Raw genomic sequence first — 22,563 nt, forward strand, 5'->3', positions numbered from 1 at the left:
CTACGCGGAGTTGGAATTACGGGTAGCCTTTTTAATACAGTAGATGCTGACGGGACCAAAGAGTGACTTCGAATAAACCGAAAGTTCGAATTAAGCGAATTTGAGTTAACGAGAGTTTCTTCGCACGATTAGATTAAAAATCAAGCAATGATATTCTTGCAGGCCCAAAAGCTGCCCTCGGGCTACAGAGTGCGCCATATTACCACATGGATAACCTGCGGTGCCTCGGTGCCCGAGCCTCCGGATAACAATTATGCACTGGCGCCGCCATGCGGTTGAACAACGGCAGTTGGTACTTGGTTAGACGTGATGGGGGCTCGGCCCTGCTGGCTTCTTTGTCTGAACTCACTCGAACACATGTAGTTTTGTAGGCTGCCATTGTAAAGCTCTCTGAGTCTTATTAAGTCGTTTTTTACTTCGCGACCAGCCAATTCTAGTCGTTTCGGGCTCAGCAAGAACACCAAAAAGATTCAAAGTATCGCGAAATAAATCAACCAACAAATAAACGTTGTTACTCAATAACCGGGCGTCGGCGACAACATTGTGGAAGCTAGGATTAATATCAGCCACATGAAGTGCGCCTTTAATGTGCGCGAAATTTGAGCACACTAGCGCTTTTGCATTTCTCCACTATCAAAACTCGGCCACGGGAGCAGGCGTCGGACCTATATGATCTCCTCCTCAGCAACGACGTGCCGTAACTACCCAGTGGCCGCCGTAGGTATATAATGCAGGTTTGGAACCAAAAGGAAGACAATGCATCTTGCAGTAACTTGACGCTATAGCAGCGATGTACATATAGAACATTCGTGGCTGGGTATCGATGCTATTATGACTGATTGGGAAAATTTAGGCAGAAAGCCAAAATGCGGCATGAGCCGTATACGAGGAAAACTGAGCTGGCATGTACCGTTGAACTTGATCTACAGAGAACTGAGGGAACGCAAAAAAGAAAGACCACGAGACAACCAGCTTTACGAACGCTGGAAATAAATTCAACCTCCTCCCTCGGCAAAACTATGTTTACACGGGACCATGGCTGGACAGAATATAATAATAATAATAATAATAATAATAATAATAATAATAATAATAATAATAATAATAATAATAATAATAATAATAATAATAATAATAATAATAATAATAGTAATAATAATAACAATTGGTTTTGGGGGAAAGGAAATGGCGCAGTATCTGTCTCATATATCGTTGGACACTTGGACGTGAATATATTGACGATTTTTTTTTTCTCACAAAATCGACGCCACGCTGCGGCGGCGTCGCGAACTAGTTTAAAGAAGAGTCGGAGTGCGACCGCACCGTTTGCTAGGCGTGCGTGTGTGTGTTCGCCGCCACACTCACACGTTATCAGAATTATGTTGAAAAAAATTATCCAGCGCAACGGCACGTTTTTAGCCAAGGAAAAGAAGACAGAAGACAGAAAAGAAGGACGAACAAGGACGAACACAGCGCTGACTTACAACTGCTTATTCAGAGTCACACACACAGCTTAAATACTCTCAGACCAGCGCAGGCGCACACCGTAAAAGAACCAAAAAAGGAAAAAATAGGAAAAACAATCTCATCATATCTTTATTGTTTTTCCTATTTTTTCCTTTTTTGGTTCTTTTACGGTGTGCGCCTGCGCTGGTCTGAGAGTATTTAAGCTGTGTGTGTGACTCTCAATAAGCAGTTGTAAGTCAGCGCTGTGTTCGTCCTTGTTCGTCCTTCTTCTTTTCTGTCTTCTGTCTTCTTCTCCTTGGCTAAAAACGTGCCGTTGCGCTGAAGAACTATGAACTTCAATCAACAATACCAACTAGCCCAAGAACTAACTCTACTGAAAAAAATTATCTTGACAGCCCTGTTAGGTGCACGCTCGAATGCTGGCGAGACAGAAGAGGGGATGAGCGTCATTGCGAGAGTATTGTAGTGCCAGAAGCACTGAGAGACATTGAAAGTTGGCCCGCTATGTAGTGGGGGGCTTGCAGGACCGCGACAGCGCAGTTCTTATCAGGCACCGAACCTCTATTTGAAAGAGATCATTTGCGTGGACTTACATAAATACGAGATTCTATTCGTTAACAACGATCGCTGGGCGCACACGGCTAATGGAAGCGCGAGGAATTTTGTTCATGAATGTGCCTGCGATGGGAGGCCTTGTTACGTCGTGCGTGTGATGATTTGTTATACACAGAGAGGAGAGGGTGACATAATGATTCACTACAATACTATTTCGTCATCATTCATTTTGTGCTTCATTATTTCCCCATGCCTGCGCTGTGACTGGAGACATGCACTCATACGGGCGAATAGAATCGGACGAAATAAAGTTTTATATTGGTCTTACATCCATTAGGTGCCTTCCATGCACTGCTTACAAACAGAGAGAGCAAGGCGCGGTTGTTCTGAAAAAAATAGTGCGTGGGGAAAGCATCTCATATTTTTCTTGCTTTCAACCTGTACACGCATTTTGCAATCTACATCCGTATCTGAAGTAGCACGTGGTAGTTAAAATTTATGAGGACAAAAAAAAATACAAACGGGCGCAGCTACACCTTAATTGTAGTGCTAAAGATGCAAAATATTGCTTTTCTGGTTCTGCAATTCGCCCGTTGCACAGGTCTCCAATGACGATTTTATCGATTTAAAATTCTCGCCAAAAGCGCGCGAGCACCGTGATTTCTTCCTTGTCTGTCCTTCGGTCTTTTTACACACCGCCTAGCAAGAAAAGGTTGATTCACACGAGTTCGCCACCACCGAGAAACAAGCGCGAGTTTATCGTGAAATTTTAAAACAGGCAAGATTCTGGGTAGGCTGCACCCCGAAGCAGTCCTCCGTAGCGCGGCCATATTGAATTGAAAACGGAGCCCACAAGAGCTCCGAAACGTCGTCATTTTTCGAAGACTTGACCAGTGTCTCCGATTTTGCTTCCTTCCAGTAACACCTGTGGGGCGGGGCACAGTGGAGAAGGAGAATGGGCATGAGTACCTTGACGATGCCGATGACGATGGGCTCCAGTCCCTCCCTCTCGGAGTAATAGTGCAGGAGCAGGGCGCCGTCTCCGGGCCGCTCGGTGCACCTGAAGGAGGGCGCCCGCATGCCCGGGTAGATGGTGGCCAGGTGGTCGTGCAGGGCGTCCAGGTTCTGCAGGAAGTCGCGGGGCGTGGCTCCCAGCACCTGCAGGATCTTGTCGTAGCCGGACTCCTGGCAGAAGTCGAAGAACATGCGCCCGAACATCTCCAGGATCTCCTCGGCCGGTGTGTCTGCAGTGTGACATGCATGCACCGCACATTCACGCCGGCGTATTCCTTCTCACTGACAAAGAGCGTCACTGGAGGGAGATCGTGCAGGGCACTTTCTTTTTGCATTCGCCACTTACCCCCTCTAGCGACAGACGGCATCCCTGGACAAAACAGACAAAACGGTCATAGAGAGGACTGCTATTGAACTCGTTATTGCTCACAGCCCGACAGAAATTCCTGATGTTTCCGTCGTGCACGACCTAAATGGTGCCGCACTATTAACGCTTAGATGAGCTTATTGGATGGGCCCCCATACCCGGGGCGTATAACGTGGAGATAACCGAATGAAGCAGTCAAGACCCTGTCGAATCAGTGTAGACCAGATTCCCACACCGGAAAAGAATTCTCGCCGACGGTTCTGACAGGCAGTGACTTGAGCAAATAATATCTTAGCATTAAACAACTTTGCGATACCATGTAAACAAGCACTACACAGCTCTGCCACGAAACGCAGCCGAAGAACTAATTTAACGGAAACGGGGTTACTGGGACGGAAGAAGTGTTAAGCCGAAGAAAGGAGGGAGGGAAAGAGTGACGAGACTGACCGAGGACCTTCTCAGCCGCCAGGACCAGGCTGTAGGTGATCTCGTCATCGTACACAAGCCGGACCAGGAACTGACCCTCCATCTCGATCTCTGCTTCCCGCCTGCAAAGGCACGCGCCAGGAGAAAGGAATCGCATTGCATGGACGAGCAGATACTACAAGGCTCTCTAATAATAATAATAATAATAATAATAATAATAATAATAATAATAATAATAATAATTGGTTTTGGGGAAAGGAAATGGCGCAGTATCTGTCTCATATATCGTTGGACACCTGAACCCCGCCGTAAGGGAAGGGATAAAGGAAGGAGTGAAAGAAGAAAGAGGTGCCGTAGTAGAGGGATCCGGCATAATTTCGACCACCTGGTTTCGACCACCTGGGGATCTTTAACGTGCGCTGACATCGCACAGCACACGGGCGCCTTAGCGTTTTTCCTCCATAAAAACGCAGCCGCCGCGGTCGGATTCGAACCCGGGAACTCCGGATCAGTAGCCGAGCGCCGTAACCACTGAGCCACCGTGGCGGCTGCGTTTTTATGGAGGCTCTCTGATGCAGTGTTCAGTTTGGGGGACGAACTGTATCTCTGAAACAATGAGACGAATCCTTGCCTGCCTGGTGAGACGCCAGAAGTCCCCATGCGCTTTGACGAGGGTTCAATCCCTTGTGATGTTATTTTACGAGCAAGAGTCTGTATGCAAGAAAGGGATTTGATAATGATGATTGATTTTTATGTTACAAGCTCAGCTTAGCGATAGCTCCATGACTATAGTAGGATGCACCTAAAAAAACAGTTGGTAACATTGGGCCATGATCCGCGGCGTCCTTTATTACTCCGTTGACCACTCACAACGGTAACCCAAACCATCTTTTTTCTATTTGTCTAGGTCGAACAAGCCAGATACATCAAAATTCTTGGGCTTATATAATTTCTTCCAATGGTCAGCTTCGTGTTAAGGTAACAAGAAAAGCTTCAGCCGCGCAAGAGTTTTTGCCACGGAGAAACTCAATGTGGCAGTCACTGCAGACCAAAGTTGTATTCGACTATAACGTCCTTGGTCTGTACGAAGTGAATTCAAAGAGATATTTTCCCAAGCATTTCACCCCTAAGAAGCCGAGCACCAGGGCAGAAGACAGCTTGCACCAAATGATGCGAATTGGTAGATACCCACAAGCGATGCGTCAAAGGAAACGGGGACAAGGTGAATGGCGTAAGTATAGCGATACGAATGAGGCATTTCTATGTATTTTCTTGTGGCGCCAACTGCATGCAGGTCAGGCTAATAATAATTGGTTTTTGGGGAAAGGAAATGGCGCAGTATCTGTCTCATATATCGTTGGACACCTGAACCGCGCCGTAAGGGAAGGGATAAGGAAGGGAGTGAAAGAAGAAAGGAATAAATAGGTGCCGTAGTGGAGGGCTCCGGAATAATTTCGACCACCTGGGGATCTTTAACGTGCACTGACATCGCACAGCACACTGGCGCCTTGGCGTTTTTCCTCCATAAAAACGCAGCCGCCGCGGTCGGGTTCAGGTCAGGCCACCTTTGAGGAATTGGGAACAAACCACGAAAAAGCGAGAATATAGAAGACGGTGGCGCAAATGTGAACTATTTAGGCTCCATCAATAAAACAAAATGGCGACGCGAGTGCACGTAGCATCTTGCCTGTTAAAACAGAACCTCGCATGCTGTTGCATACTTATAGGAATAAGACAGCACCTGAGGAAAGTATAGAAAACGCGACAGCCTTGAGCATCACATGAAGCGTGAGGTATGTTTCTTTAAAGGCACCCAGGGTTCTTAACAGCACCTGTTACGTCCCAAATAACTGCACTGAAGACCACCAATCGGCAAACTATATAGATTTGCCGTCGTCCTTCTGCATTTTGGCCAATAACTTTCAGCACGTGGCTTCTTCACTTTCATTGCCTCAAGCATTGCATGCTTTTCGTATAGTCCAGTGTGTGCGCACGGCTTTCGGCACTATTTCTGCCTCGGCGAAAGCACGGACGAGCAAGAAGAGCAGCTAAACCGCATTCTAAGCCTGCGGTGATAAACGGAGTAAAGCAGCCAGGGCCGCACAGCTCGCTCGAGGGCTTATCTCAACCTCGTGATCAACAAACGCGAAAGCTAAGGGACCGGCGAAAGCAGCGAGAAGCCAAATAGGAACTCCACTGCGCAAGGACAAGACAATAAAGTAAACAGTGTCAGCGAAAAGCACGTGCGCAATGCGCGGGCTCTCTTTTACGTCCTACACAGAATACCCTTTCCTCCTCTCCACCTGTTACATACGCACACAGGGGCTGCCTCTCTCTCCCTCTACCTGTGCAGCTGCAGCAACAGTCCACGCAACAAGAGAGAAGGCAGCTGCCACGCTCTTAGATAATTCGCACATTGGCCTCATCCACGAGGGGTGCGTCCGTAAACTGTCCCGGCGTCGAGCAACGACCGCGCCCCACGCCGCGCTCCTCGTTGTAACGTATTTGTCGCTTTATCGTTTCCTTGTCGGTGCGCGAGCAAGAATAACACACACGGAGCACGAATTCGCCATGGAGGCCTCCCCCCCTCACCGTCCCATACACGAGCTAATACTTTCCTCTTCCATATGTGCTCCGCCAGCGTCGGGACGGACGGCGGCTTCTCTCTCCTCGCGGTTAATGTCTCCGCGCGCGGCCCCTTGCACAAACACACGCAAGGATACCGGCGTGCTGGCCGCTCCGTAATTACACTGCGTCGCGAGAACGGGCGCTCCAGTTTAGGCGCACGCGCGCGTACGTATACCCGTCCTGTGACTCATTAATCGCGACAGCAGCGAAGAGACCTCGCGCCGCTAGTATCATTCACTTTTGCTGCCGCTCCTTTCTTTCCTCATATTCTAGCTCGTTCGCTCGCTCGTTGGTTGCACAGCGGTTACACGGTTACACACTGCGCTGAAAAGGCAACGGTGCGCGACGCCTTGTTTGTGAAGGTGTATGAGCCTTTGTTACGGTCACGTTTGGTTACTGGCTCTTGATGGCTGTCTGTTGTGTACACATTGCACGTAGTGTACGCGGGCTTATGAAGTAGGCACCGGCGAAATATATCTCACTGGCTTGGGAATGAGGTCAGCACACATATAGCTCAGAACGAGTCGTCATGATGAAAGAACACTTCACCACGACCATTGATGCAAATGCCGCCGCGGTGGCTGAGAGGTTATGGCGCTCGGATGCCGGCCCGAAAGACGCGGGTTCGATCCCGGCCGCGGCGGTCGAATTTCGATGGAGGCGAAATTGCAGATGCCCGTGTACTGTGCGATGTCAGTGCACGTTAAGGAACCCCAGGTGGTCGAAATTTCCGGAGCCCTTTACTACGGCGTCCCTCATAGCCTGAGTCGCTTTGGGACGTTATACCCCCATAAACCAAACCATAAACCATTGATGCAAATGCCATAGCGCCTAATTTACTGTTCTGTTCATGCACGTTTTCTTTTTTCGATATGTATGATGTATGGTGTGCGCATGTGGTGCTGCTTTGTAGAAGGGTATTTATCTGTGTGTTTCCTGCGAATAAAATCAGTTGCAAGTCCAGCGTCCCTCTCTGTGTCTGCGTCCTTCCTCTGTTTTTTTTTTCTTCTTTAGAACTATGTACCAACTGGCCCAGCTGTCTACCCTACTGAAGCGCGTTAACAAACTTTGTGTATGCTTCTGCATGGGCCAGCTTGGTTCGTAGCATGGTTTGCTAACTGCTATCTGCTCCTGTAGATGTTATCAATAGTCGGGCAGGTTCGCCCAATTCGCGCGTTCTTCACTAAAAACACTAGCCACCTATACTTCAGACGAATTACGATTATTTGCTATGCGTATACTCGCCTGCAGTCTTTGACCACGACGCGGAAACAGTACAGCGTTTTGCACTGCATACGCGTATGGCCCCGAATGCCTGTCTCTCACTAATCAATCATGAGTCAAAACATTCTCATGACCCACGAGAAAGACAAATTTGTTCGTGCAAATCTCGGTGGATTTCAATACCAGTGCTGGTCCCTGCAATAGTTTGCATATGTTACTTCTCGCCCTATCCTCTCTTCCTGTCCCCTCACCTCTTCCATTTCATTTCTCCATTCTGCCTGCTATCCTTCGTTTCCGCTGTCCCAGCTCAGGTGCTTCAGTATCGATGACAGATGCCGGGGATAGCAAAAATCTTCTCCTTCCTTTTTACTATTACTTTAATAAAAAAAAAACACTACCACCACCACCTTGTCCCTGCCAAGCACTTTTTTTTTGTGTCTGCGTCCTTTCGTTCCCTGGAATACCCTGCAGGGTCTGAGTGTATACACCAACTATATCTACGCAACAGTTAGCGTTACTGCAAGTATAGAGCTATGTATCTTGCGAATGCTCCGGCGAAAGGCCTACCGAATTTTTTTTCCTTTTACAGGTCCAACGCGCACACTTTACACACTTCTTTAAGTACTGCTATAGCAACGGCTAACTTTAAGGCACTTCAGGCAGCAACGAAAGGATGTAATGCTTCAGGGGGCAAGCAAAGCACGGAGAAGCCACGCGTTACAAGGTTCGGCTAAGAGCAGCGACTTCTGATCCCCCATTGTGCTTATGACAATAGGAGAGTATGAGCATGCTCTTTGCTTTGTTTCGTTACCAAGATATCTCAAGAGGACAATGTTGTGCGGACTCGAAGCGATATCAGCACGTGTTCGTGAACTTGAACGGCAAACAAAAGGGCGCATATGGCGATCGTGAAAGCGAGGAAATAAATACACGCGTTGCATCACGCGTTCGGTACGTCCATTGTTCGGCGCAATACATCTACATGGTAGTTCGCTCTGCGCGCGCAACTCCGGCCCGCGTATGACTTCTATGTGGGTCAGCGCATAAGGCAACAACGAGATCGCTGTTCTCAGTAAGCAGTTTCACCAGGCGAAAGGAGACTGATTGAAGAACCCATGCGTTTCGGCTTGTATTTTATTTAACGCGTGCAAAAGGGGCTCCCGGGATCAATGTATTAAACTTGAGGGCAGGCAGGCATGCAATATACAAAGCCCATTCGACGAACACATTCACTACCGGGAACCTTTCAAGTGTTCGCTTAGGAGTTCAAGGTCAGATAGTGCCATGAAGGCTGTACCATTAATGGGCCTCGCATCGCAGCGTGTTTGGCGGGTCAGTGGGCGGGCCTTGCCGCGAAAGGACGGCGCTAACGGACCTTGCTTCGACCCGTATACACGCTCGCGCTGTACTCACTTGATCTGTTCCCATGTTTCGGCGCCAAACTTTCTCAGGACCAGCAGCTCCAAGGCGTGGTTCACGAACCCGTACTGCGTCGGAGAAACGAGAGAAATGCAGCGATGCTTTGTGTGTGCTGAGAAACCATTAAATGATCGCCTAGCCGGTCGTTGCTAATGTGCCTGCAATGCAAAGCATGTATACAAGTATACTGCCCCCGGCACAGAGTTGCGTTGTAACCAAGAAAGTTCAAGCGTCCAAGAAGACATTGTTGATCCACTGAAACGCTTGACGAAAAAAAAGTCTAATGATAGAAACTGCGCGAACAGCGCGAGGGTCAAAGAACAGGCATGCATACGCAGATTGTGTAGTTTAGATGAAAGCTAAATGCTTTCAACTAAGCGTTGCCTCAAGGCTGCGTTCTGCGCGAAAGCCATTCGACTTGTAAGTTCGATACGTTGCAGTGAAAACTAAAGGGTTGTCATGAACACAACAATTAATGAGAAAAAGTGAGCCAGTTACACTTACTACTCAGAGGCTTCACACACATACACACAACCGCTCCAAACCAGGCAGGACGGCTAGAAGTGTTTTTGCACTAAAACGATTCAATGGACTGAAGAGCCAGGGTTTTAGTTTTTTCATCGAATACGACGTAGTGGGTTCGGGTGCGCACTCATTACGTGAAAGGGTATTTATGGGGATCAACCTACATCGAGAATGTGTGCAAAGGCTTTAATGCAGTTAATGAGGCACGTAGCTCGGTCGATATGCGAATGTGTTAGGTAGTAGAACACGTCTTGCGATTAAATAATCAGTGTGGCAGCTGGAGATAGGGATGAGCTTAAAATTACTGCCTTGGTCGTTCCATAGTTGATGACACTTTCTTGCGTAACTACACGGTGCTATTTAGCAGGAGTGGTAGGGAAAAAAATGGTAAAAATCTCAAAAGTAACGCAAGAACTCACAAAACAACTAGCCGCGTAACAAGTTTCGCTGTCCAGTCGATGATGTGATCTTTACTGCGCATGCTGATCTTAAGTCCGCATGGCTGCAGCGGTGGCCTGTAGTCTGAGCATCCGCCTCGCATGCGGGAGGTGCGGGGTTCGATCCCCAGTGCCGTCGGGTACCCACGGGTGATGCAATGGGTACAAGGTTTCCCCTGGCCTGGTGCTCGGCTTAAGTGGAGTGAATGCAAAAGCACGTTGTGCCATGGCGCTTTTTGGCTAAAGCTGTCCTTGCGCCATTAAAATACACACTCACCATCTGCAACAGTCCTGGTCTTGATGGAATTTCAAGCGAGCTTTGCAAACCATTTAAATCGGTTCTCAGTCCCTTTCTACAGCAAGGCTTTGCAGCAAGATATGGTTTGGGGGCCCTTCCTCAGTCTTGAAAGAACCCACATGCTTTTAATTCCAAAAGAGAGAGAGAGACGAAGAGGGAAGGCAGGGATGTTAACCAGCAGAGGTAAACACAAGGTGGGTTCTGGATAGGTTACAGACCCATTGCACACTGACTAACGTAATTAATGAATTAAATTGGTTGTTAGGGAAAAGAAATGGCGGAGTATCTGTCTCACATCTCGGCGGACACCCATACCGCGGCCGTATTGGCAAGGGATAAAGGAGGGTGGGAAAGAAGAAAGGAAGAAAGAGGTGCCGTAGTGCAGGGCTCCGGAATAATTTCGACCACCTGGGGATCTTTAACGTGCAATGACGTCGCATTCAGGGAGCGTCTGCTTACGTTAAAAGATATTCTTCCCTACTACCGAGATACCCGGCGCGTTTACGTACCGCCGGCTCCCTCCCTAACCTTAACCCAGGCCTACCACTGGCGCCGACTCCAGACCCAAACTGCTCCCTACCCTATTCTCCTTCATGTCCACTACCCCGATCAATTCCTTTCTTCTTGTAAGCTCTGCGGGAACCGGGAGACTTCCTTCATGTCCTCCTCACATGTCCTGCCTTCCCACACCCTCCATCCCCCACCATGGCGGAGTCATACTGGGAGACTCTCCTGGCCAGCTCCGCTGCTGCTGACCAGCGCCGGATAATTACCGACGCCCTGAAGCGGATAGCCCTCCAAGGGCTGTCCTTTGCCCTGTAAGGACAGCCCCCTAAGTGTTGCCTCGTGCAATGTTAGGGGGTTTGCCCCCCTCAGTATTTGGCAATAAATGTTTCCACCACCACCACCACAGCACTCGGGCGCCTCTGCGTTTCGCCTCCATCGAAACGCGGCCACCACGGCCGGGTTCGAACCCGGGTACTCCGGATCATTTGACGAACGCCTTAACCACTGAGCCTCCGCGGCGCGTGCAAGGGTGTTAATGCTAAAGCATTACTAGGCTATGCTCCGTGTTTCGTGTCCGCAAAACTTGTCCCCACGATTACGTCGTTCTGTTCAGATAAATGTGCAAAAGTTTCATAGTGTTAGAGCATGGTGAGATCTTTGTGTGGGGAAAATTTGGTTGATGAGTTTTACTCAACTGACTAAACATGACAATTGCACTTAGACGACACAATAGCCACTTACGTCGACATAACATCTGAACGTCAAAACAGCCACGAACGTCGACATAACATCTGGACGTCACTCGATGACGTCATAGAACACGTACTGGCGTCGCGGAAAAAACTACCGTTCTAGAAGTTCTATGACGTCACTGCATGCCTATACATAGAAGCAACGCAATGATTTCGCATTTCTCCAATGCGGGTCGCCGCAATAATCTGTTTTCCACGCCCTGTCATCATGTACTACATAGTGGTCGAATAAAGGTAATTATTATTGGCCTTCAGTGGAAAACTGTTCTGAAAAAAAAAGGAAGGAGCATGCCTGGGGCACATATTTACGGAATTATCATTGTTTAGATGCTCATGATATTTGTGATGCAGCCGCCGTGCTGGCTCAGTGGTTATGGTGCTCGGCTGCTGACCCGAAAGACGCGGGTTCGATCCCGGCCGCGGCTGTCGAATTTCGATGGAGGCGAAATGCTAGAGGCCCATGTACTCTGCGATGTCACTGCACGACAAAGAACCCGAGGTGGTCGACATTATCCGGAGCCCTCCAATACGACATGAATCGGTTTGGGACGTTAAACCACATAAAATCTAAATATTCACGATGAGCATAATGGATGCTCAAACACTGGCGGTAAATAAAAGTTATTATTATTACAATGCGTTCCCCTTCACACCGGTGATATCTGTACATTCTAAAGGCGAATACGCCTGATGGGAACAGAAAGGGAGTTGGCCGTCGTCTATATAGCGCACTCTCATTTGGGAGCTACAGGACGGCGTGCTCTCTTTTCGCACCTTTCGGCTTATAGTGTTCAGTGGCGCAAGCTGCCTCCTTGTCCAGCGTGATAGCGTGCGCTTCGTATTGGCTCACAATGCGAAAGAAGAGGAGCAGGATGCGGGCCTCATCTCCGGTGCGCGGCGGTATAACGGGGAGGGAATTCGTCAGCGCCGGTCGATGCCGCCGCCCCCGCGCACTCCGCTGCCGCTGAGCTCCGGGCTATGTTTATCTCCCCAACTCCGTTCGCATCGGCGCTGCTCCAACGAAGTGCGGGAGCGAAAGTATTTGTGCCGCGCGAAAAGGTTCGTCGGGGTGTTGCTGAGCTTTCGATCGTGACATTTGGAATAGCACGTTCAGCGTTGCAACGTTCGATCAACAACAGCGATTTTCGAGGGATGAAACACACGGCGTTAGCACGTGCGACAAAATTGAATTAGGAGTTCCCGGGTTCGAACCCGACCGCGGCGGCTGCGTTTTTATGGAGGAAAAACGTTAAGGCGCCCGTGTGCTGTGCGATGTCAGTGCACGTTAAAGATCCCCAGGTGGTCGAAATTATTCCGGAGCCCTCCACTACGGCAACTATTCTTCCTTTCTTCTTTCACTCCCTCCTTTATCCCTTCCTCTACGGCGCGGTTCAGGTGTCCAAAGATATATGCGACAGACACTGCGCCATTTCCTTTCCCCAAAAACCAATTATTATTATTATTATTATTATTATTATTATTATTATTATTATTATTATTATTATTATTATTATTATTATTATTACCTTTTGAATCTATCTTGAACAAAATCGTGTTTATTTTATTATATACCTAAAACAAAGGTTCTCCTGGTGTTCGTCTGCTCGGTGCAGTGGTATAATAACCGTTATAGAGACGTTGCAGTGAAAGCTGCTTTGGGGTGTTATGATAATGGGAGCCTAAATATTCGCTGCGATAACCCAAAGGTCGCTAGTAGTTCGGAGGCCTTAGTATTTCCTGAATATAAAATAATTAGCGCTCAATACTGGGCTCAATCGGGCTGCCTAGTAACAGGATTTGGACAGAATAATCACCAAAGAAATCATCGCGAATTTAATTGATCTCCAACTCGGCACTCGTAAGTAAAGCTAACGCTATCATTCGATTTATTTTATCATAATTAAGTGGCCGTGATATTTCCCGGTTAAGCAGGTATGTGCTAAATGCAAAATTTTCTTCTTATATCAACCTGACAACGGCGGCTGCGTTTTAATGGAGGAAAAAAACGCTAAGGCGCCCGTGTGCTGTGCGATGTCAGTGCACGTTAAAGATCACCAGGTGGTCGAAATTATTCCGGAGCCCATCACTACGGCACCTCTCGCTTCCTTTCTTCTTTCACTCCCTCCTTTATCCCTTCCCTTACGGCGCGGTTCAGGTGTCCAACGATATATGAGACAGATACTGCGCCATTTCCTTTCCCCCAAAACCAATTATTATTATTATTATTATTATTATTATTATTATTATTATTATTATTATTATTATTATTATTATTATTATTATTATTATTATTATTATTATTATTATTATTATTATTATTATTATTATTATTATTATTATTATTATTATTATATCAGGACCGTGTACTGTGCGTTGTCAGTGCACGTTAAAGAACCCCAGATAGTCGAAATTTCGGCAGCCCATCACTACGGCGTCCCTCATAGCCTCAGTCGCTTTGGGATGTTAAACCCTCATAAATAATAAAACATAGAACCAGATACGTTAGGGCGCTCGGCTATTAATCCGGAGTTCCCGGGTTCAAATCCGACCGCGGCGGCTAGGTTTTTATGGAGGCAAAACGCTAAGGCGCCGTGTGCTGTGCGATGTCAGTGCACGTTAAAAATCCCTAGGTGGTCAAAACTATTCCGGAGCCCTCCACTACGGCCCCTCTTTCTTCCTTTCTTCTCTCACTCCCTCCTTTATCCCTTCCCTTAGGGCGCGGTTCCGGTGTCCAACGATATATGAGACAGATACTGCGACATTTCCTTTCCCAAAGAACCAAAAACCAACCTATCCTAGTCGAAATCAAGAGGAAGAAGTAGGCTTGGGCAGGGCATGTATTGCGACGGCAGGATAACCTCTGTCCTTAAGGGTAACGGAGTGGATTCCAAGAGAAGGCAAGCGTAGCAGGGGCGGCACAAAATGGGCGGCTGAGATCAAGAAGTTTGCGGGGATATGCGGGAGGCATTTGCCGTGCAGTGGACGTAGTCAGGCTGATGATGATGAGTAATTACAATTCAAGTTATAATTTATAACATTTAACTTATAATTTTTAATTTATATGGTATGGTTAGCGCAGCGTTACACGTGAAAGCATTACGGCATACACGTGTTCTGTGCCGCAGGTTTTTCCGCCATCTTTTCCCGCTTTTTTTTCCCCGGTTTTTCCCCACCAACTGGCCTACAGCTTTACTTTCCTTAGCCATACATTAACGTTGTATGTGTGATGGACAACTCCCATGTGTTAAATTTCTAACAGGGCTGTCGAAATGGTAGCGTACTTGCGCTGAAGTTTCACATGAAATTTAGATCAGCACGAACCGTTTCGATGGAGGCGAAACGCATTGGCGCCCGTGTGCTGTGCGATGTCAGTGCACGTTGAAGATCCCTAGGTGGTCAAAACTATTCCGGAGCCCTCCACTACGGCACCTCTTTCTTCGTTTCTTTCACTCCCTCCATCCCTTTCCTTATGGCGCGGTTCAGGTGTCCGCCGATATATGAGACAGATACTGCGCCATTTCATTTCCCCAAAAAACCAATTATTATAATTATTATTAGAACCTGATATGTACTCGTTGATTTAATTAGGAGACATTGGAAGTTAGTTTCACCATAAAGAAACAAGGGTGTAAACAAAAAAAATAAAGTGATTGCAGTAAAGTGAAACCTCTTTCATTCAGATTTCACGGAACCGGAGGTAAAGTTCGAAATTATTGAAATTCGAATTATCGGCGCAAGTAAAAATATAACAGAGAACTCCTCATCAACGTACAATTATTTCTTGAAAAAAAAAACTCCAATCGTTCATAGCTTCATGCGAGAAATTTCAGTGCCAATAATACGCTGTCGCATGAATCAACGCTTATGCTCCTCCATGACACACAGGGCATGAACTGCCTTATCAGCCCGCGAAAAATAAAAAGCACACCCTGCGTGCACACACAAGGCGTAATGTAAAACGATTACAGTATCGCGATAACCCGATGAAGGTTGACGGCACGGCCCGCTACATGGGCTCGACAAAAACAAAGAAAATGGCAGAGTAAGGTAGCAAACAAAAACGCATCCCGTGGCACATTTTCAACGGATGATCATAGCACCTCCACATTTCGGTTGGACGCCAGCGCTGCTCGTGTCATAGTGGCCACACTTCTGGGTCGCTCGTTCACCAACATCATCACTACGCCACCTCCGGCGCCTTGTGCACAAGCGAGCTCCGTCGCCTGTTCGAATGAACCAGCGGAGGAAAGGAGGAACACTCAGACAGAAGCGCTGAACATTTAACTTTTGTTTTAAAATAAAGGGGGACCACATATTTACACGCGTTCCTATCAAGGCGAATGACCAAGGAAGCTGGGCAAAAAAAAATATCGCTGCGGTTTAATTACTACTGCTGAAGCTGGTTAGAGAAATAAAGCTGCGGTACATAGGTCAACTAGACGCGGCTTGGCGTCTGTAACGTTGAGTACGTTCCGCAGATTGGATAGAAAGCGCGTTCACCCCGCCACCCTGGCAGTTAATGGCTGATCGCGAGAGGTTGGTCATCCAATAAAAGCTACGGCCTATTACTGCACTGCCGCGTGTCTCCCACAGCGTTAGCGTTAATGCATGCAGCCCACATCTCTCAGTCACCACCGCAACGTACCTCAAAGCGCAATTGAGACGTCCACTGACCCAGGGAGCCAGTAAGGCGCCCTTCCTTTCATGAACATCTCTAGCAAACGTTGTCGACGCCAACGCCAATGAACACAATGAACGTCGACGGCCTACAGCTTCCCTGCCGCGTATCTGCCCCAACGTTGTCAATGGCAACGCATGAATTGAAATTGAAATTGGTTTTTGGGAAAAGGAAATGACGCGGTATATCTGTCTTACATATCGGCGGACACCCAAACCGCGCTGTAAGGGAAGGGATAAAGGAGGGAGTGAAAGAAGGAAGAAGAAAAAAGGGGTGCCGTGGTGGAGGGCTCCGGAAAAATTTCGACCACCTGGGGATCTTTAACGTGTACTGACATCGCACAGTAAATGGGCATCTGTTGTGTTTTGCCTCAATCGAAACTTGGCGCCCACGGTCGGGTTCGAACCCGGGAACTCCGGATCAAGTTAGGCGCTCGGCTACTGATCCAGAGTACCCGGTTTCAAACCAGATCGCGACGGCCGCGTTTCGATGGACGCGGAACGCTAAGGCTCCTGTGTGTTGTGCGATGTCAGTGCACGTAAAGATCCCCAGGTGGTCGAAATTATTTCGGAGCCCTGCACTACGGCACCTATTTCTTTTTTCTTCTTTCACTCTCTTCTTTATCCCTTCCCTTACGGCGCGGTTCAAGTGTCCGCCGATATCTGAGAGATACTGCGCCATTTCCTTTCCCTAAAAGCCAATTTTCATTTTTCCGCGTAGCTTAAAGCGCGACTGAGGTGTTTACTTTCTCAAAGGGGCAGTTTGCCCCGCCGCGGTGGCTCAGTGGTTAGGGCGCTCGACTAATGATCCGGAGTTCCCGGGTTCGAACCCGACCACGGCGGCTGCGTTTTTATGGAGGAAAAACGCTAAGGCGCCCGTGTGCTGTGAGATGTCAGTGCACGTTAAAGATCCCCAGGTGGTCGAAATTATTCCGGAGCCCTCCACTACGGCACCTCTTCTTCCTTTCTTCTTTCACTCCCTCCTTTATCCCTTCCCTTACGGCGCAGTTCAGGTGTCCAACGATATATGAGACAGATACTGCGCCATTTCCTTTCCCCAAAAACCAATTATTATTTATTATTATTATACGCCTTTCCTTTGCTTTCGAAGCTCCCGCTCTTCATCGGTTTCGGCGCAGCTTCACATGCCACGCGCTGAAGGTTGCTGGTGAAATGTGCGCGGTCGGCGAAACTCGCGGAACATGCCGTAGTAACGCTTTCGCGTTAAACCCCTATATATGCCGAATCTGTCATTACGCCGCAAGAGTTCTCATCTTTGTCTGTTTCGCAAAAGCTAATTTAAAATTGGTTTTTGGGGAAAGGAAATGGCGCAGTATCTGTCTGTCGTAAGGGAAGGGATAAAGGAAGGAGTGAAAGAAGACAGGAAGAAAAAAGTGCCGTAGTGGAGGGCTCCGGAATAATTTCGACAACCTGGGTACCTTTAACGTGCACTGGCATCGCACAGCACACGGGCGCCTTACCGTTTTGCCTCCATAAAAACGCAGCCGCCGCGGTCGGGTTCGAACCCGGGTGCTCCGGATTAGCAGCCGAGCGCTCAAACCACTGAGCCACCGCGGCGGGAAAATATTTTACCTTAATCCTTTCCGGAAAGATCTCTTCATCAGATCCAGTTACATCTCATCTCTCACTGATCATGTATACAAAGTTGATTTGCCATCTTGCCGCACTAATATATACAATTACTCCTGTTTAACAAGAACAGCCACTGAATGGAACCACTTTCCTGCGTCCACAGTCTCCATTTCTGACAGCACTAACTTCAATATCGCCTTTCAAGGTGCCTTATAGCTTCATTTTTATTTATACTGCAAATAATGTAACAAGTTCACCACTCTTTGCTATTGTGCCTACGGGCCTTTAAAGTATGTAAAAATGTGCTGCAATTATTTTTTTTCATTGTAAATAAATGTTTTTCACCACCACTACAAGATTCAAGAGGCTAGATGCATTGCCACAACACTGCCGCGAATGATGCCGGGGGTTAAAAAAATTGAAAATTTGTTACGTGGAAAGCAAAAGCGCAGTGACTGCAAGGTAACTGTCTCACTCGCTTTGGATACCTCAACCACGCTGTGAAGGAATCGATTGAAGGGCTGAAAAAAGGAACAGAAAGACAAGCGGCGTAATGGATGGCTCCCGATAAATTTCGATAAAAGTTCATTGCTTTCACCTCCCGTCGTAAATCTACCCCCGTAGAATGTAGTCTGCATCTCGATGGATTACCAATTGAACGGGTTCAAAGCTACAAATATTTAGGAGTAACTCTTGATGAGAATCTACACTGGGCACCTCATATAGAAAACTTATGCAAAAAGTTAACCTCTGGGTGCTATGCACTAACTAAAGCACAAAAACATTTTGACAAGAACACACTACGAATGATATATTTCAGCGTTTTCCATAACCATTTAATATACTGCATTGAATCCTGGGGTTTCACCTTCGCATCTTACTTAGCAAAAGTTAGCACTCTCCAGAAAAGGGCTGTCAGAATAATATCATATGCACCGAGAGCAATACCATCCAAACCTCTTTTTGATGAATTAAACACAATGCCCTTCACCAATGTACGTGAGTACAAAACGGCCATTTTAGTCCGCCAGATAATTAGCACGAACTCTCCACATCCTTCTTCCATATTCATCTCTCCCAAACGTGACACTAGGCAGGCACAGCACAATAATTTTAATTTACCCATAGCTCACAACATATACGGGCGGCGCTCAATTTCTTTTATCGGGGCTAAAATATGGAATACCGTGCCGTGTTACATGAAATACACGTCCAACTTTGTTTCTAAACTAAAACGCCACTACCTTAACAAGCAATCTGATGCACAAAGCTAAACACGTGTTGTTGCTCATAGCAATGCTCCATATAGTGATTGTTTAACTCTGACAATGTTTGTAATGGATCCATCACTAGCCATAGCGGCTAAGGATCCAGATGACTACACAGCATTTTGTGTATCAATTTCTGCGTGAATAAACGTTCTGATTCTGATTCTGATTCTGATTACCTGGGGATCTCTCACATGCACTCACTGATATCGCATAGCGCACGGGAAACTTTTTCATTTCGCCTCTGTGGCCGCCGTGGCCGGGTTTATCCCGCTTCTTCATGCTCAGCAGCCGAACGCTCTGACCACTGTGCCACCGTGGTAGGCACTGATTAATTGATTGATTGTGCCGATTATTAAGGTGACAAGAAGTACCGTGGAAATTCATCATCAGCCTGACTACGGCCACTGCAAGGCAAAGACCTCTGTCATGGCTCTCCAATTAACCGTAGTCTTTGCCAGCTGCGGCCACCGCTACACTTGCCTTCTCTTGGAATCCACTCCGTTACCCTTAAGGACCTGCAGTTACCTTGCCTTCGCATTGCATGCCCTGCCCAAGCCCATTTTTTCCTCTTTGTTTCAGCTAGGATGTCATTAACCCGCGTTTGTTCCCTCATTCTCTCCGCCCGCTTCCGGTCTCTTAGCGTTACACCTATCATTTTTTTTCCATAACTCTCTGCGTTGTCATTAATTTAATCTGCACCCTTTTCGTTAGCCTCCACGTTTCTGCCCCAGTACTGGCATGATACAGCTGTTGCATACTTTTATCTTGAGGGATATTGGCAAACTGCCATGCATGATTTGAGAGGGCCTGTCATATACGCTAAGTGCCGCATATATTTAACCTTTACGCATCCAGTTGGCCTAAGATACGCATGTTTCTTCTCGCTTACGACCTAAATTAACTGTTGTCATAAAGTTAGTTTATGCTATACTATGCCCGCACTGGAAGCTATAGGATTGCGTTAATCTGAACCTGAAACAAATGCCAGGTCATCCGTACGCCGCTTGTTTAGAATTTGTTAGCGGTTGCGCGCTTATTTCTTTGCTCACCAACATAAGAAGAAAACGCCACAAAATGTTTGCGGGAGGCCGTGTCTAAATCACATTCCGTCGAGGTAGCGCTTTCCCCTCACTCAAAAGATCGTTTCCATTAGTGCGATCGCAGACAAAAATCGGCAGTGGCGGTGATGAAATGAACAGAGCAGTAATAACTGGAAACAGAGAAAGCAAGATACGTTTGCCTTGCAATGGACTTGACGACGGTGGGACTGTGGGGCGGTGGTGGTGGTTGCGGTAGTGCTGTCGATTATGAGTGCAATAATGGTTTATGGTTTATGGGGGTGTAACGTCCCAAAGCGGCTCAGGCTATGAGATACGCCGTAGTGAAGGGCTCCGGAAATTTTGACCACCTGGGGTTTTTTAACGTGCACTGACATCGCGCAGCACACGGGCCTCTAGAATTTCGCCTCCATCGAAATTCGACCGCCGCGGGTGGGATCGAACCCGCGTCTTTCGGGCCAGCAGCCGAGCGCCATAACCACTCAGCCACCACGGCAGCTAAGTCCAATAATGACGGTATTGGTGGGGGAAGACGTTGGCACCATGTTTACACTGGCTAATCTTTTCCGCTTGAGGTAAATGTAGCACTGGCTAACAAACGAGTAATTAGCGGCCACACAGGCACAGTTTCATGGATACCATCAAAAAGCGCGTGGTTATTTTTCCTAGTCGAAAGGAAAACAAATCCAGCATTGCAGAGCCACAAACAGGCGCTGCAGCAGGGCAGAGGGTGATCACGGTCAATTCTGTCGGCTTTTGTGCTTAAGAAAACAGCTCCTTTCAAACTGCTGACACCATAGAGGAACTGACTGAGAATCTAGATATCCTGCCTCTTGTCGGAAGAAAACTGGAAGGACCATGTGCAAGTTGCGAATACTGTATTGCCGCCGCTCAGACAGTCATAACCGCACATACTGTCACAGATCGGATATTCGGCTTCTATTGTTTGTGCGTGCTGCAAACATCAACGCGTACATCAGCTTCGAGGTACGTGCGAAAATAATACAATAGACAAAGCGTGTTCTCATCAGTCAGTCTGATGGGCCCGCTATCAAGCCAGCCCATGAGCAACTACATGATATCCTGAATATTTCGCATTTAATTTCCAAACTGCCGGAACGATGTGTTGTAGCGCACATCTTCGACAGAGTCAAGCCAGAAGCACCTTCGCATCCACCGTCATATATCATTCGTCGAATAGCACAAAAACAGCCACGAGTGCCTGAAGGACTTACGATGAACATTGTCACACTGCGGTTATATAACTGAGCACACATTCCTGTACTTCTTGTCCCTCTGACAAGAAGAAGGACGCAGCGCCGCTCGATTGAACACATTGGCGCAAACATCAACGACGAGCCGCCGGTTCACGGCCTTGCCCCCCCCCCCCCCCCCCCCCCTTCTCTCTCTCTCTCTCTCCACTAGAGCATAAACATCGCTTATGCGCCGAGCGAAACCAGGAGCAAGCACGACGGTCGAACATTTATAGCCGCGTATGAGTCAACCACCAAGGAAGTAGCATTCCCTTCCCAGAGTGCGGCGGGCAGTTTGTCGACGCGAGCACGGCGGTCCATCGACAACACATTGAATCCGCCTCTCCAAGAAGGAACACAGAAAAGCTCATCTTCCTGCGCGACTCAGGAGCAGCGCGCCACTAAGCGGGAGAGCGAGGTGGCAAAAGCGCAATTTTAGATGAGCTTCACGCTGTTCGCCTCCAGGGCTAAACAAAGCAACCCCGACGTCGCCACTGCGCGCGCTTCGGAGCTACGCATAGAGGCGGCTTCGAACCTCATGCCACCAGTGATCCACTGAGGAAACGAGAATAGAGACCCCACCGTGCCGCAACCGCGCGAAACCCGGTGGGTAAGCCCGAGGTGGTTGGTGCGTTCGTGCGCTCTCACCATGGCGATGCGCGGAGAGACGGGGCCGGGGTCAGGCAGGGGCGACGGCGCGTGCCGGACTCTCGTTTGCCCTGGGTGGCCGCCGGGCGCGGGCTCCTCTCTCCGCTCCCCGAGCGGCGTCGGCGGCGGCAGATCGATCTTGGAGTACGTAGACAGCCGCCGCCGGTCCCGCAGCGCCACGGCCGAGAACGCGGGCCCGGGTCGAAATACCGAGCGGGGCCCCGGCTCCTCGAGCCCAGGGTGATGCGCTTAAAAAACGCGGGGCCCCGAAGACATCGCCGTTGAACGCATCTCTCTCTAATCCCAGCAACAGGTGCTGCATAGAGCGACGGCTGCTCGGCACGTTCATCTTTCTTTCTTCCCCTCTTTCTTCCTCTCCTTCTCTCTTCTTTCTTCCCCTGTTTCCTCTCCTCTTTCTTCCCCTCTTTCTTGCCCTCTTTCTTC

At 48.1% G+C, this 22,563-nt stretch overlaps 1 protein-coding gene across 1 annotated transcript in view; it reads right to left on the reverse strand.

Annotated features, from left to right (window-relative positions):
• The window catches only part of Gycbeta100B (guanylate cyclase soluble subunit beta-1-like), a 38,339-nt gene extending 16,095 nt beyond the window's left edge, over window positions 1-22,244 (reverse strand). Inside the window, exons 1-4 of the mRNA XM_077661566.1 lie at window positions 22,120-22,244; window positions 9,095-9,168; window positions 3,851-3,951; window positions 2,992-3,266 (exon numbers count right to left, since the gene is read on the reverse strand). Coding sequence (XP_077517692.1) covers window positions 2,992-3,266; window positions 3,851-3,951; window positions 9,095-9,168; window positions 22,120-22,122 — 453 coding nt within the window. The 5' untranslated portion in view covers window positions 22,123-22,244. The remainder of the gene's footprint in view (window positions 1-2,991; window positions 3,267-3,850; window positions 3,952-9,094; window positions 9,169-22,119) is intronic.
• Window positions 22,245-22,563: the final 319 nt, after the last annotated feature.

This window comes from Amblyomma americanum, chromosome 4 (assembly GCF_052857255.1).
Source record: "Amblyomma americanum isolate KBUSLIRL-KWMA chromosome 4, ASM5285725v1, whole genome shotgun sequence".
Classification (NCBI taxonomy): Eukaryota; Metazoa; Arthropoda; class Arachnida; order Ixodida; family Ixodidae; genus Amblyomma; species Amblyomma americanum.